The sequence below is a fragment of the Tripterygium wilfordii genome, chromosome 23, assembly GCF_013401445.1.
Source record: "Tripterygium wilfordii isolate XIE 37 chromosome 23, ASM1340144v1, whole genome shotgun sequence".
Taxonomy (NCBI): Eukaryota; Viridiplantae; Streptophyta; class Magnoliopsida; order Celastrales; family Celastraceae; genus Tripterygium; species Tripterygium wilfordii.
Genome location: NC_052254.1, coordinates 863,754 through 879,246, shown reverse-complemented (window position 1 = coordinate 879,246; position 15,493 = coordinate 863,754). Strand labels below are relative to the sequence as shown.

General features: G+C 38.6%; 2 protein-coding genes across 8 annotated transcripts; both read left to right on the top strand.

The window, feature by feature from the left end:
• Window positions 1-36: 36 nt before the first annotated feature.
• Window positions 37-5,369, top strand: LOC119992606 (ribosome biogenesis protein WDR12 homolog). Of its 2 annotated transcripts, none has more exons than XM_038839384.1 (14): window positions 37-314; window positions 460-560; window positions 806-912; window positions 1,405-1,440; window positions 1,554-1,639; window positions 2,398-2,456; window positions 2,534-2,644; window positions 2,753-2,878; window positions 3,230-3,373; window positions 3,698-3,806; window positions 3,894-4,030; window positions 4,150-4,185; window positions 4,267-4,360; window positions 4,904-5,369. In XM_038839384.1, the coding sequence occupies exons 1-13, from the start codon at window positions 140-142 to the stop codon at window positions 4,354-4,356; spliced, it is 1,317 nt and encodes a 438-aa protein (XP_038695312.1). In that variant the 5' UTR covers window positions 37-139; the 3' UTR covers window positions 4,357-4,360; window positions 4,904-5,369. The 2 variants fall into 2 exon arrangements, with proteins under 2 accessions (XP_038695312.1, XP_038695311.1); XM_038839383.1 differs by having other exon boundaries at window positions 38-314; window positions 4,861-5,369.
• Window positions 5,370-6,769: 1,400 nt separating this feature from the next.
• LOC119992611 lies at window positions 6,770-14,855 on the top strand. Of its 6 annotated transcripts, XM_038839390.1 has the most exons (11): window positions 6,770-6,893; window positions 7,000-7,196; window positions 7,911-8,306; window positions 8,491-10,274; window positions 10,362-10,870; window positions 10,969-11,051; window positions 11,379-13,079; window positions 13,285-13,333; window positions 13,437-13,684; window positions 13,911-14,015; window positions 14,236-14,855. In XM_038839390.1, exons 4-11 carry the CDS (start codon window positions 8,858-8,860, stop codon window positions 14,462-14,464), a joined length of 4,341 nt encoding a protein of 1,446 aa, XP_038695318.1. In that variant the 5' UTR covers window positions 6,770-6,893; window positions 7,000-7,196; window positions 7,911-8,306; window positions 8,491-8,857; the 3' UTR covers window positions 14,465-14,855. The 6 variants fall into 6 exon arrangements, with proteins under 6 accessions (XP_038695318.1, XP_038695322.1, XP_038695321.1 ...); XM_038839394.1 differs by lacking the exon at window positions 6,770-6,893 and having other exon boundaries at window positions 6,907-7,196; window positions 8,491-10,262; window positions 10,365-10,870; XM_038839393.1 differs by lacking the exon at window positions 6,770-6,893 and having other exon boundaries at window positions 6,907-7,196; window positions 8,491-10,262.
• The last annotated feature ends 638 nt before the right edge of the window (window positions 14,856-15,493 follow it).

Here is a 15,493-nt window from a genome sequence, read left to right as displayed (position 1 = left end):
AAAACGCTGCGTTTTTGTCAAAAAGAGAGGACGCTCTTTCCTCACTCTAAAACCCTATTTCACTGGCTGTTGTTTCCCAAAAATCTCAGTAAAACCCTAATCTGTGGAGAAACTTTTGCTTGGAATCTAGAGAGGAGGAATGAATATGGAAGGAGAATTTGAAGAAGAGGAGGAGATGTCTTCAAGGCGCATTCAGGTGCGCTTTGTCACAAAACTGAAAGATCCCTACAAAGTTCCCAATACTTCCATCTCAATCCCCTCAAACCTTACCCGCTATGGACTCTCTATCATCGTCAACAATCTTCTTCAATCCGGTACTTTCACATGCATTTATCAATTGCTTTATTAGTATTTGGCTCGAGAAAGCTTGGCCTTTATTGATTGCTTTGCTGCTTCTATTTTATTGTACTTTGATTTTAATTTGTGGAAGGTGACTTTTTTTTAATCTTTTGGTGGCAGGGAATTCTGATTGGCAATCCGAGCCATTTGACTTTCTGATTGATGGCGAGCTGGTTCGAATGTCTCTGGAGCAATTTTTATCTACCAAGGGCATTTCTTTGGTAGTTCAATACTTACTTAGACAGTTACTATTCAGTATTTGCATCCTCTGTCATATGTATGAGATGGTGAATATAAGTCCAGCAATACTTTCTGGAATCTGGAGCAATTGCTCTTTGCCGTCTTTTAGTGATGCTAATTGCGCCTCGCTATCTCATGCTTGATTCAAGGAAGATTTTTTGATATTCTTTTGCTTTTACCCTTAGAATTTCTTTATCTAACTATAAATTATTATAATTTACTACAGGAGAAAATATTGGAAATTGAGTATGTGCGATCTGTGGCCCCACGGAAAGAGGAAGAACCTTCTTTGCATGATGACTGGGTCAGTGCTGTAGATGGTTCTAGTTCTCGGTAAGAATGGATGTTGCTTACTCCACAGTTTTCTTTAATTAGATTCAAGGGACAATATTTAGTAGTATTTGAGCCCCTCTTTTTAGAACAATTGTAATGTTGTTCATGGGAATCTATTTGCTGCTGCGCTTGAGACCTATATATTTACTTTTCAAAATTTTTTTATGTTTTCTTGCAATTAGTGCATTTCTTTAAGGAAATGCAGTTTTATGGTATTTGAGAACACTTTTAACAATGATTTCTAGATGTTTTGATTCTTTTGCGTTTATCAATGCCTCTTAAGCTCCATGAGAATCATTTTGAACTCTTCTGCTATCTACTGGTGTTCAGTAGCATCCTTAAGCTTGTAAATTTTGGAGACTAGGAGGACCTTGCCATAGGGGTGAATCAATTTTCCTGCATGATAATGTCTAGGGCACATGCTTTGTGGTGTGTTATATATAGAGTTCTTGCGAATTGTACTTAACTGTTCTAGTTTGTTGTAATTGGCAGGTTCATTTTGACAGGGTCCTATGACTGTCTAGGGAGGTAAAATCATTATAAGCTTATCTGTTTCGGCTCCCTTTAGCCTGTCCTCAAGTAATATCATTTAATTTATTATAACTTGATTAATGTTGAACTTTAAATTGAATTATCTTCAGGGTGTGGAAAACTGCTGGATTGTGTAGCCATGTGTTAGAAGGCCACACTGATGCTGTTACTGCTGTTAGTGTCATAACACCAGAAGGTACAAATTTGTCATAATCATCTTTGCACGTCTTGTTCAGTTTAAAAGTACAAAGCGGTTTCATAAAATCAATTGTGAATGTCTCCTTAGTCATAAGTTCACACATTGAGTAATATAGACATTGGTTTCTTTCAATTCTCATATAGCTTTGTGTTATTCTGAGAGTTTTTTGTATTGGTGCTCATCCTTGTTACAACATTACATACTTCTTTCAATGCAAGTGAGCAACAATAAGGAGCATCTATGTTTTACAGTTTAGACTACACAAGTTGCCAATTTCAATTAAGCATATTTGCTTGACTTTTCTAAGCCTTCAGAATGAGTACATAGAAAGTCTGTGCATGGAAACACGCATAATTACAGACAAAATGTTTCTTCTGCATGGTTTTTGTTTAGTTTTAGCTTCATTGCATAAAGAATGTTCCTTGAGAGTGGAATTTAGTTATCTTTGTTAGCATGATCTGTGCCAGTTGGCATGGCTGATTCTTCTCTGTTCCGCTTATTCTTCATTGTACTTATCCGTTGTCTACATTTAATTGTTTTCTTTTTCTTTTTTTAGACCTGTGTGATTCCTTTTGTGCACTTGTTTTTTCCTGTTCCTTTTCCTATCTCATGAATTCCCATTTTCCTATTTTGGAGTTGTCCTTTCTTTTCCATTGTTGTCTCTTGGATGTTGGCCGTGTGTTCCTGTTTTATATAGTTACCTATTTCATGCATTGACGCATTGCCATTCAATTGTTTGTACTTTGTAAATGCAGATGTTGAAGCAGTTACTGTAGTCACTGCTTCAAAAGATCGTTCACTGAGACTCTGGAAGGTAGTTGGGCATCCACACTGCTTTCTAAGTGGAACTCAATACCCTTACTAATCAATGCATTTCCTTTTGTCTGAAAGTTCAATACAGGGGAGCCCCAAAATTATCCTATGAAGATTCATGCCTTCAAAATTTTGCGTGGCCATAGGGCATCTGTACAAAGTGTTGCAGCAAACGCTTCTGGCAACATGGTCTTATCTATCTCCTTTTGTTTCTACTTTCTTTTGTTAAATGATGAATTGGAATTGGATTGTAGAGCTAAACTCGTTTTTTCTTTTATTATAATTACATGCACTTAGGTTTGTTCTGGTTCTTGGGATTCTACCATCAATCTATGGAGTACAGATGAATCTAACACAACAGGTGATCAAGTGTCAATTAAGAAGAGAAAAGTGAAAGATCAAGTTGAGGAATCACAGTCGGAGGTAATATATGTCTTTTATTCAGTTATTGTGCATCCTGTGTTTAGTTGTTTTGCTTTCATCTCTGAAGTTTTGGCGGGCATAAATCATACCTTAGAATGATTGACAACAAGTTTACATGTAATAATTGGAGTTGTCACTCATGATAAACTTGTATTCTATTGAATTTTTATTTTACACAGTTATCTATTTTCTCGCTAGTTTTGCATACGGATTCATGAAGCCAACCCCAGCATTGTTTGGGATTAAGGCCTTGGTGATGATGATGACGACCTTTTCTTCTATTATGAATCTATGATTTTATGAGTTGTTTTTAACTTATTTGACTAACATATATGAATTCACATCATCCAGGGAGAGGCTGTGTCTACACTTCTCGGACATACGCAAAATGTATCTTCTGTGATTTGGCCAGAGCATGAAACAGTATATTCTGCATCGTGGGATCATTCTATTAGAAAATGGGATATTGAGACAGGCAGAGATATAACAAACATGGTACGGGGAAATCAACCTATACTTCAGCTCTTTGTGTGTGCGCATACAAGTTACATAAATTCGTATTTTTGTTTAATCCATATCATGTATATGGAAATGAGTGAATTGCACGAAAAGATTGAGATGAAGAAAACTAGTTTTATGGGTTGCAAATTGAAAATCATTTATCTTGTAATTTTTGCCTTTGGCACTGGCAAATGTATTATGATTAGCTGCAGTAACACATCAAAGTAAGAGCATCAATATTCAAACATATTCTTCTGTTTTTTGGGATTTCCCTACATTGTAAAAGTTTATTTGCGAGTAACATTCTGATTGTTGCAGTTTTGCGGGAAAGCCTTTAACTGTCTAGATGCTGGAGGTGAAGGTTCTGCATTAATTGCTGCTGGTGCCTCAGACCCTATCCTTAGAATATGGGATCCCCGTAAACCAGGTTTCCTAAATGAGCTGAGCATTGTGGACTCTCCCTCCCTCCCTCCCTCTCTCACTCACTCCCACATCTTTTGTGATTTCTTTGTAGGAACTTCTGCTCCAGTGTTTCAGTTCTCATCTCACACTTCCTGGATTTTGGCTTGCAAGTGGCATGTGAGATCATGGTTTCATTTAATTTCTGCTTCCTATGATGGAAAAGTGATGCTATGGGATCTAAGAACTGCGGTATTGCCCTTTCCTCCATCCTTGAAGCATAAATTTAGCAAAATAATAGAATGAAAGTATGTAGTGGCTAATAGTAAATTCTGGAAATTTTTTCTCACCTGTGGTGTGTTATGTTGTAGTGGCCTCTCGCAGTCATGGACTCTCACAAGGACAAGGTACATTATTTTCAATGAAACTGTTTCGTGGCTCCTTTAGTTTCAATAAGTTTTTAATTTGGTGCACTGTGCTGGAATCAGGTATTATGTGCTGACTGGTGGAAAGGTGACAGCATTATAAGTGGTGGGGCAGACTCGAACCTTCGCATTTCTTCTAACATTCCTGTATAATGAGGTAAAAGTTGTGATATATGCACTCTAGTTTGTGTAATGAGCTTTGTTTGATTTACAATACTTAATCTACGGCATGTGTGATTTGATTCTTTCCTTTCCTCCCAATCTTAGCCATGCTCTGCGGTACCATTGTAACTGGTGTTCTTTGGATGGACCAAGTTTTTGCAAGCTTAGAATGTACTGAAATTAATATGATCCAATCTATTACTATGGGAACTTTCCACCCACAAATAATAATTTGATGCAATCTAGTACTATGGGAACTTAGTTAAAGGAGAACTCCCACCCACTAGTTTGTGCTTGGAAAGCTAGAATATGTTTGCACAAACTTGGATTTTTGTATTTGTTTTTCATTTACACTAAACTGGGCATTATGGAACAATAGTCATGGCCATTGGATTTTTGTATTTGTTTAACCCTATCTCCATGTTAAAGGAAAAATGGTTTAGTTTTGCTCAACTTCTGAATTCTGAGAGCCAACAGTTTTTTTCTCTCTTGCAGCCTTTTAATGTTTTTAGGCCGTTTCCATGTTTGACATCCGCGGTATCATAACCAAGGAAATTGAGGGCTCGAAGAAGGGATTCTATCCATTGCACTGTTAATAGTGAAGGTCATGTTGCACCTACATACGATGGGCTAGTAATGAAACTTGGACCTTTCGATTGGGATGGCATTGCACGAATACTATTGCTACTGGAGCTGGAGATTTTTATTTTTTTTTCAATTCCTGTATTTGGATGAAAATTTTGTTTTATTTTCTTGAGTACTCCTAACATATCGGGTTGAAATCCATTCCGGATCTAAAAAGTTTCACTTGGATATCTCAACCTTAACGATCTTTACGTTTCATGATTGACAAAGCCTACTACATACAGGAGGTTGAAAGGAATTTGATTCTGTACAAGGAACAGTGTTTTATGTGATCAAGGAACCTGTTGTGGGACTAAAATTGGCGTGAAAGGGTATAGTTTTTATCTTGTTAAGAAAACTCTGTAAGCAAGCAAGTTTTATTTTGATGTCACAACATGGCAACATGCATGTGTATATATATATATGTATATAGTGATATATGCTCCCAATAAGAGAGCAACCTTTTGGATTATAATGTCATGATCAAGTGATTGCATGATTCCTGCTGAAAAGTCTATTTCACTCGGATAATCTTTTAATTGCTCTTTTTAGCAACTGTATGGATAGAGTTTATGAGTATGACTCTGCAGCTTTTAAACAAGAAAACCCAAAAAATATATTTGTCTTTGTACTTTATATGTACCTTTAAGTTTCATTGCCCCTTCTGAAGAGAATATTTTATATAGTAACTCATTGTTTGGTCTCCAGAACAGAAACAATGTGGCTCCCCAAGTCAGGATCCTTGAACCGAAAGCTCACTTCCCTCTCTCTTCAGCTGCATTTCTTTCTTAACAGACTTAGTCATCAATCCCATATTGAGATAAATTGAAAAAGACTTTTGAGTCAAAGCCCAAAGCTTCTTTTTTGTCATAAAAAAGTTTATCACCTGATGACAAATATAAGTTTGGTGAAAATCTAGTAGATGGTCATAAGGGTATTATTCTCAGCGGAAATCGAATTCAGGACCTTCTGAATTTATACGGCTTGATCCTATATAGATTCACCACTAGATTATCACCAAATGATTCGCATTCTGTCACACTTGACATATATATTTTCTTTTATTTTGATTTGCTAGTGCAGGAATATAAATGCCATGTCACCTTTCGACTGAATATTATATTGGTGTGAGTGGTGTATGATGATCTATGCATTTTTTCATGCAAGATGTCTATAGGTGTTGAAAGCTAAAGAAAACACTATCACAAATTAAGAATCCAGAAAACAAAGATTCACAAGAATATTTTACCATGGATGATGTGGCTGTATAAGTAAGTGTACATAATTGTACCACCTAGCCTTAGATTTGATTACAAAGTCAGTCTTGACACTCTAATGAAGAGTTTTTGCTTTTGGAGAAGTTGAGTTCAACTTTAGATAGATTCACAATGTTCACAAAGCTACACACATTAAGATATTGTCCGTTTTGGACCCAAGCCAATAAGATTTGTTTCTTTAGGCTCAACATCTTGGTTTATGTCTCGAAAATCTATCTCAATAGATTAGGTTATGGGTTCTCCTTATTTATTGTCGCTCTTCTTTCATACTCCTTGATATGAGATCTTATCACACTCTCCGTACTTGTGGATAATATTATGTTAGATTCAAACCGAGACATTACTTTATACCATATCAAAAATCCAAATCCAAATCCAAACACATCAATAAAACTGTTCACCCTAGACCACCGTACCTCATGGAGTTATTCTTTATGATCATCGCCATTGGTTCTTATAAGAGCTAGGTGCCATAAGATCTTATTCGCTCCTAACCTGATTCCTCACCCGAGCTTCGGTTCCGAGCCTACAGCTTTGCCAACTTTTATTCGATTTATAATATTGGCACCTGACTTATTGGAAATTATATTTTGGGCACTGCTACGATTGCTTTTATCTTCGGCTCTGGTACGATTTTCGTTTCTCCCACTCTCTCACTACCGGCGAGATTTTCTGGAGAGAGAAAGTGAAAGCAGGGTTTTTAATCAGTGTATTTAACGGCGTCGTTTTGTAGGTTTAAGAGGACACTGATTGGCGAGGCCAAAGCGAAATAGAGAGTGAAGGAAGGGAACAGCTTGTAGTATTTTGATCGCCATTGAAACGACTGGCTATTAGCAGGGAATCGGAATCCTTCGACCCGTCAAATTTCTCCGCCTCAGATCATGCTGAGGAACACCTTTGCTTCCTCTCTCGAGGCCCAGGCATATTTTGGTAGTTTCGCTTTCTGCTCCTGTTGGTTGGGGGTGGTTATTCTCGGTTTGGATTTTCAATTTTTTTTCTCTGATAACTTTGAAATGTATATTTAAATGTATATGTGGCTTTGTTGTTAGGAATTGAGGTTTTGGTTTGCGTGTTTTTGGTTTTGATTATGATGGTTTTAGGGTTTTGAGTTCGATTTAGGTTGCTGTGGACTTTTGATGTCTAAGCACTCTTTATGCATTCTTTTTAAGCTGCAAATGCATTATCGCAAGCTCCTCGGTTCTTGTTACTGTAGATTCTGCTCAAATTTAAGTTGTATGTCTCTTTTTTAAGATAATTTCATGCTCTGGATGGGTTTAGTTGTTCTTGCATTTAAGTGATCTATTTAGCAATATCTTTCTGGTTGTTAGGAATTATATGGAAAGAATATCTGGAAAATTGAGTGAATCTTGGTATCGTTCCATTTGGTTGTGAGAGAGTCATTATTTACGCATTTATTGTTTTGTTTGGTACATTTTTTCTTAGATCTCAAATGTTCCTTGTCAATACTAGTTAATTTGTTTTTATCCATTGTATAAATTTTATATGGATTTGTCTAATGCAAAGATAATAAGTAGTGTATGAAGGAAATTAATGACAATAGAACAGTTCTTAGTGTGCTGGCATCTTTTTGGCTAGTATCCGGTCCACTTTGGTGGTCTCATTCATCTAAATAATCTTGTGCAGGATGACATTTTTGAGTGCATCTGTAGAAACGTGTCATTTTGGAGTAGGATTGTGCTACTCATTGAAACTGCAACTGCTGCGTGTAACTGGAAGTAGAATTTTAGGAATTGGTCTATTTGACTGATGGTAATCTTATTTATGGAAAGACCTACATTTCATATTATCTGTTAGCTGAAGAAAGATACTGGTGGGGTTGGTTTTTAATGCCCGATGATGAAGTTGAAGACAGATTACAGGATCTGTTCGAGCTAGAAAACATTTCTCAGAGCCAGATACTATCTCAAAGTGTGGGTGGTAATTGGCCGGTCCTGAATCACAGTCACTGGGTTGGAAGGCAGGGACAGTTTGCAGCACCCCTTGATTTTAATCCACAGTACTTCAGTGAACGAGAATTAGGTATCAATGAATTTTTACTGCTTACTGCATTACCATTGTGTCTTTTGCTTCTAATTTATGTTGTTTTGCCAATAAGAATGGGTTCTTTTTATTTTTTCTTATGATATTTATCCTCTGTTGAAAGGGTTCATATGTTCATTTTGTGACCCTTTCATTCAAATCCATGGTTGTTTGCTGTCCGCAGATTCTGTTAAAGTGCCTTGCATTCAAAGCTTTGTGGAATTGACTCCAGGAGCTCAAAATCTCCAAAGTAACTCCAGGAATATGCGGCTAAACACAGATGAACTTTTGCTTGAATGCGAAATTTCCAGGCAAAGCTGAACCAACCAGCTATTGAAGGCAAAATTACTGGTTATGATCATAACAGTTTGACTTCCAGATGGTCTTCTGTCTTTCAATAGCAACAAACAATAAAATGTGTGGACAGTCCCACCTTGACAACAAATTTAGGAAGGTCAGAGATTACTGAAGTTTCTACGGATTTTAACTTTCTTAGAGGGCAGCAGCAACCTGAGAAGGGGTGACAGCCGGGCTCCCCCCAATCTCACATAATGCAGCAGTCAGCATATAATGACATGCAGTTTCTGCAGCGGCATGTGATGTTTAAGCAGTTGCAAGAACTTCAGCAGCAGCGGCAACTTCAGCAGTTGGGTGATATGAGGCAGCAAAATTCTTTAAATCAGCTTTCTGCATTTGCTAAACAGAATGCTGGAGGCCAATTTCCTCCCTTGATCAATGGAACGCCTGTCCATGATACATCACAGGTTTTTAGGAACTGGGTTCAGCAAGGTGTATCTCCTGCTGAACAAGGAATCCCTAATAGAGTCATGCTTTCACAAGAGCAGGGGCAAGCTTTGCATTCTATTGGTGGTGTTCCTCAGCTGAATGACATATCTTTATTCGGTACCCCTATTGCTAATGCAAGAGGAAATTTGAGTCAGTATTCACATCTCCAAGACTTATCTAATGATTCTGTTAATTTGATGGCCGGTGCTAGTGATCAATTACAGAAACCTACGATGCAGTCATCAAGCTTCAATAACCCCTTTTTAGGGGATCGGCGTGGTGTTTCTGGAGAACAGGTTGGTATGTCGCAAGTAGCTTTCACTTCCAAACAGGGATCACAGGGGAGAAATATTTATGGACAAGTACCCATTCATGGTTTAAATACTGAAGTTTTTTCAGGAAACCCTCAGGGGGGGAATACTTCACAAACATCTGCATCTGTGAAGGAATTTGCTGGTAAACAAGGGCAAGTTGGTTGGCCTTCAATGCAGCAAACAACAAAACAACTTGGCCCTTCTCAGGATTTTGTTCCCTTAGACCCAATAGAGGAAAAAATATTGTACAGCATGGATGACAACACATGGGATGCTTCTTTTGGGAGGCGTCCTGACATGGATACTGGATTTTCTGGCAATTCATTGGAACATACAGTTCCATCAAGTACGTTCCCTTCTATTCAAAGTGGGAGCTGGAGTGCTCTTATGCAGTCTGCTGTTGCAGAATCCTCTAGCAGTGATACTGGCCTACAAGAGGAGTGGAGTGGGTTAGCTTTCCAGAATACAGAACAGTCAAATGATAACCTGCTTCCAAACTTCATGGACAGTGAGAAGCAGCAAACCGGCTGGGTTGATAGCAACTTGCAGAATACCTCCTTTAATTCAAAGCCATTTCCTATGTTTAATGATGGGAATATAAACTCAAGCTTCCCTGGCTTTCAGCAGGCGGCTGTTCATTTTTCGGTGGAAGGTAGGGAGGGTGTCCACCAAGATGGCTCTCATGAAGCTATTGAGTACTGCAATCCTCAACAGAAGTTATCAATTGAGGAGAATCAACAAGTTCAGTCATTTATGCATCTGGATAATGCGTTGGCCAGTCAAATGTACGTGCATTCAGAAAGTAATGCACAGAATCCAAGGATTGCATCACAAAACAATGTAGGCCAACCATGTGGTAAGCAAGAAGGTAGAAGTGCTGAGTTTCTATCACCTAGTGAAATTGTTACTTCATTAAGTACTGAAAACAACAAAAACACTTTGGCCCATTGTTCAGCAGGTAATGGAGCCATGAACCAGGGGACGTTTCCTGATGGTTTGATGTGGAAGGGCGATGGCAATCGTGGAGCAAGTTCATATTCTAGATCAATGGGAGACACTGAGCAAGTACAATCAGGAGCAGATCGTAGTCCACCCATCATAGAAAACTCACAGACACCTAACTTTTCTCCTGCAACAAATTCAAGCATTTTTAAGGCCCATCTGCCAAGCAATCAATATGTACCAGATAGCAATCAGTCCGATTACAAGGAACAAACCACTGTATCTGTAGACAACAAGGGCAATGAGAGAGTGGGGAAAATTCAGCAGGTGGGTAATAGTCCTCTTGTTACTCATAATTATTATGGGGGAGCTAATGCAACATATGAAAAGCAGCAGAATTGCTACCAAAATGAGAACTCCAATGATTGCTGTACCTCGAAAGAATTGATTGGTCATGGGCAAGGACATTTTGGGCAGTTCAAGTCTTTGAGTGATGTTTCCAGCAGCAGCAACTTGGATAAGGTATATTTTGTTTGGCCATGCATAATATAAGTGTTTCCACCAATGATTTGTCTTGGTTAGTGCATATTTTAGTAAATGCGGGTTGTGTTCGTTTTCAGGGGTGCTTGCCTGATTTGCAAAGAAACTCAAAATCACAAGAGGTTGCAACTTCAAGAGGTGGTCATATATCTACCTTTCACAGGTCAGTTTTCATTGATGGCTCAAATGTCGTTGCGCAAACAATGTAATCAATTGCACGAGATTACAAATGAGAATATTTGCACTAGGGTTAATTCATTGTCGTGCATTCTATGATCATAGCATTGTGTTTCCTTATTTTGTCATTTAATATGATTGTTTACATAATCCTGGTGGTGTTCATTGTTCTACATTGTTCATGTTTTGTATTTATACAGCAAAACTTGTTACTATAATTTTTGGATATTTCTCTCAAAGTCTTCATGTAACGTTTGCTTATTAGCTTTTTTTTTTTTGTTTGTGTGATAAGTATCTAAATTAACAAATGCAGTCAAAATATGCTTGAGCTTCTTCACAAGGTTGACCAATCAAGGGAGGATAGTTCTTTGGCGAACTCTGGTTCTAGTGACTATATTCCATCATCTCAGGGGCCCAGGGCAGATACGTCTAATGCCTCTTCCAGCCAATTATATACTCAGTCTTCTAGTCCACAAGGCTTTGGCTTGAGGTTGGCTTCTCCATCCCCACGGCCGCTCAATTCAAATCTTATACTTTCCCCTCAAAGTTCATGGAAGGCAGCAGGTAATCTAAATTCTGAGCAAGTAAGTTCTGAATTTGGAGTGAAAAGTCCTACCTGGTTGTCTCCCCAATCTGCAGTTCAGACTTTGCCTACGTCACATAAATTGCACCAAGAGGCTCATTATGAAAGCCGATTTGGTAGTCCAGGACACACAGGGAACTCCTCAATTTTGAATATGCAGGGAGGTTCAAATGCATCAGTTACACCAAGTCCACCAAATTTTAAAAATCAACTTCAAATGCATTTCATGTCCAATGTACCTGCGGCACCTCAATCTTCGCAGGGAATCTTACCTAGTGCTGCCAACAGATATCCACAGTTCAATACTGCTCCTTCCCAAGATGCTTCTCAACAGATGTTCCCCAACCCTTTCAGTCAACAAATTCCAGTTTTAGGGAATGTCCCAGTATCTCAGCCTTCCATCGTCTCAGGCATGTCTCAGCAGGGTGAAATTTCAGCAGGGCCAGACAGTTTGTGGAAAAATGTACTACCTCAGCAACAGCCTTTGGAGGTGAAATCTCGTGAGGTTTCATCTAATTTACCTTCTTCCTTGGTTCTATCAAATAATGGTATTCTAAGGACATCGGCTCCTCAAGGTTCAACTGATCAAAACTCTGAAAAAGGTGGGAATTATATTGCATCTTCTTTGAAGACACAGGGCTTCACTCATGAAGACGAACAGGCTGCAAAAGAAAGGTCCCTGCAACAGACATCAATTGAGATGCCTGAGGCGTCACAGATAAGTGGTTTATCTCCAGGGCAAGAACCTGTGGAAAAGCTTATGTCAGGTGCAGCTGCTCTTGCCTCAGGCTCATTGGTGGGATATTCTCGCATGCACGAGCCTGATAGAATAAGGAACAATGACAATCCTCCCGACTCAGTTCAATCCAGTGATTCCAAAATGTTAAACTTCTTGACACAAGCTAGAGAGTCTCTGACTGTAAAGGCTTTACAACAACCTGCTGTCAGAGATATATATTCCCCACAGACAGCCGGATTTGGTCAAAATATTTCTCAGGATCAATCCGGCAGCAGCAATGCTGTATCTAATAATACAGACCGAGGCCAGATTGATCTGCGAATGGCGCCTTCTTGGTTTAAGCAGTATGGTACCTTAAGAAATGGGCAAATGGTACCTATGTTTGAGGCTAGGTTTGGAAAGACAGCTGTGGGGCAGTTATCTCTTGGGAAGTCTTCTCAGAATTTGCATAGTCAATCTTCAATGGAATGCCTGGATGGTGCTGATGCTAGTCATGGTGGCAGGGTGTGGCCAAGAACTACTGCCACTTTGGTACCTGACAAACACTTCTCGGCCCCTTATGTATTGCCCTCAGATGCTGCCAGTCAGAGTGTAGCTATAATGAGACAGAAGAAGCGCAAAATTGCAACAATTGAACCACTACCTTGGCACAAAGAAGTGATAGAAGGCTTCAGAGGGCTTCAAACTATATGGTAAGCCTATCATCTGAGAAATCAATCCCTCTTGTCTCTTGATGATTAAAGTAGCGTTCTGATTACAAGTACCCGCTCTAAAGACAAGTGACCTTTGTTAGGATGTTGCATTGAACCCCCTCCCTTTTCTAGAAAAAATTCTTACTTACCTGCCAATTGTGAGGAAATTTTTAGGTTTTTTTATAACAATAATACTCTTTTGCAGCATGGCCGAACAAGAATGGGCGCAAGCCACAAATCGGCTGATTGAGAAGGTGTGATTATAGTTAAAGGATTGTGTCAAAATTCTTTCTCGTAAGGTAGTCTCCTGTATGTTGTATCAGAAAGTGGTTATAATTTTGATAATTTCTATTACAGGTACAATATGAGGTTCAAATGATTGAAGATGTACAACAACCGCTTCGATCAAAAAGAAGGCTTATAATGGCAACACAACTCATGCATCAATTGTTCCGCCCTGCACCAGCAACCCTTGTCTTAGCTGATGTGGCATCCCACTATGAAAGTGTATTATACTTCGTTTCTAAATTAGCAGTAGGGGATGCTTGTAGCCTCGCCAGCTTCGCAAGAAATAGTTTGCTTGTGCCCGTAGATGATGATAACATGTAAGTGTTGATCTCTTCTTCTTTAATACGAAAGAGTTTTATCGCATCAGAGACAAAAAAGAGTTTATCTGGTTGAAGAGAATCTTCAAGGTGTTCATGTGGATTGCACATTGAGAAATCTTAACATTCTAACAATTAGACATGAACAATTTTTTTAACAGGGAACAATAAAGTAGTTTTTTGTTATGTGGTCAGTAATTTGTTTGCTAAATTTTTCTGTGATCAGCAGGGAGAAGCTCAAAGATACTAAGAAATGTAGTGACCAACAATTTTCTGAGGTAGTGGAAGAGCTTGTAGGTAGAGCAAACAAGCTAGAAAATGAATTCCAAAGGTAAGAATCCATTTATCAACTCTCCTGCACATCTTTGGAAATCTATAGCTTCATTTTCCACTTGCACAAGTCTATGATAGCAGCCACTTGGGAAAATATTTTGCTTTAGATGTTAAAAAATACACTTTTAAATTTATCTTGATATTTTCATGTTTTTGTCTCCTATGGCATAACCACCTAATATATGTCTCTGTTATTGCATTCCACTTGGATAATGCAGATTGGACAAATCAGCATCAATAGTAGACCTCCGAGTGGAATGTCAGGACTTGGAAAAGTTTGCTGTAATCAATCGTTTTGCTAAGTTTCACAGCCACAGCCGGGCACAAGTGGATTCCTCTGGAGCATCTGTTCCTTTTGGCGCGCCTAGATCATTTCCGCAGAGATATGTCGCGGCACTTCCTATGCCTAGAAACATTCCTGAAGGGGTACAATGTCTTTCATTGTGATTTTAATTGATTGGTCTACAACTGAATCCTATTCCCGTTGATACTCTACATTTCATACCCGCATCCGCATGGATATCAACGGCCAATCTTGACTAACTTATGTGCTGGCTTGCAAGATGGAATACAGGACGGGCCCATCCTCAAGTAAATTAAGGCCATCGATTCAGCTTGAATCAAGGCGGATTGTTGTCATTTTTTGGTGAACATATGGGCTCTTGTATATTTTGATCAGGTTTTAAGGATTTTAGGGAGTAATCATAGGATCATTATTATGGATGTGCCATTTAGTTTATTTTACTTTTCTCAAGAAGTTACATGATTTAGCTTAATTTGGGCTGCATATTTTAATGCTATAACCATCTTTTGCCAAGGCTTTCTTGGTATTTTCTCCCCCTTTTCTTTTCTTCTCTTCTTCTCAGGTTTCTCCTGTTGTAAGCTGGTAGCAAAGGGTTGGGAATCCAGGCATAATGAAGAAGGTATGGATATCAATGTTATTTATTGTCTTAGAATTTCTAGCAGGTCCTTCCACTGTGAAAAGGATGCGGAAGCTTCCATTGACAACTTTATAATCAGCCAGTTGTTTTCTTTGAAAAGTACCAAGGTTTTTCAGACGTTGATTCTGGTGTCCCCTCAATGTCACGAGAAGGGAATTATATTAAGGAGTAAAAGACAAAGGGAGACTTTTTTAATGCCACAAAAGAATGATTGAAAGCAGTAGCAGCAGTGACACGTCAGTGGTTTATGACACATGCACACAATCCTAACTATAATAACTAACTTCTTGCTCCACCTTGTCAGCATCAGGATCGGGATCTGGATCTGATCCATTCATCATTGAGAAAGTGATGTATGATGAAAGCTGAATCTATCCAATTAACTAACTTCACCCAGAAGCAGAATAAAGGACACAGGAGACCAAAATCAGACAATTTACATATATAATAATAATAATAATAATAATAATACCTACTTGTGGGGTTAGCTCCCATGTTTGAGGGTTCCTTTGATTGGTGGCCAACAGACCAACAT

Excerpts from the sequence above, each read along its gene's own strand:
- LOC119992606 (XM_038839384.1), top strand. The coding sequence starts at position 140 with ATGAATATGGAAGGAGAATTTGAAGAAGAGGAGGAGATGTCTTCAAGG. Across the intron at positions 3,374-3,697 it reads GCAGAGATATAACAAACATG|TTTTGCGGGAAAGCCTTTAA; the intron begins GTACGGGGAAAT and ends TGATTGTTGCAG. Across the intron at positions 3,807-3,893 it reads ATGGGATCCCCGTAAACCAG|GAACTTCTGCTCCAGTGTTT; the intron begins GTTTCCTAAATG and ends ATTTCTTTGTAG.
- LOC119992611 (XM_038839390.1), top strand. The coding sequence starts at position 8,858 with ATGCAGCAGTCAGCATATAATGACATGCAGTTTCTGCAGCGGCATGTG. Across the intron at positions 13,334-13,436 it reads CAAATCGGCTGATTGAGAAG|GTACAATATGAGGTTCAAAT; the intron begins GTGTGATTATAG and ends TTTCTATTACAG. Across the intron at positions 13,685-13,910 it reads CCCGTAGATGATGATAACAT|CAGGGAGAAGCTCAAAGATA; the intron begins GTAAGTGTTGAT and ends TTCTGTGATCAG.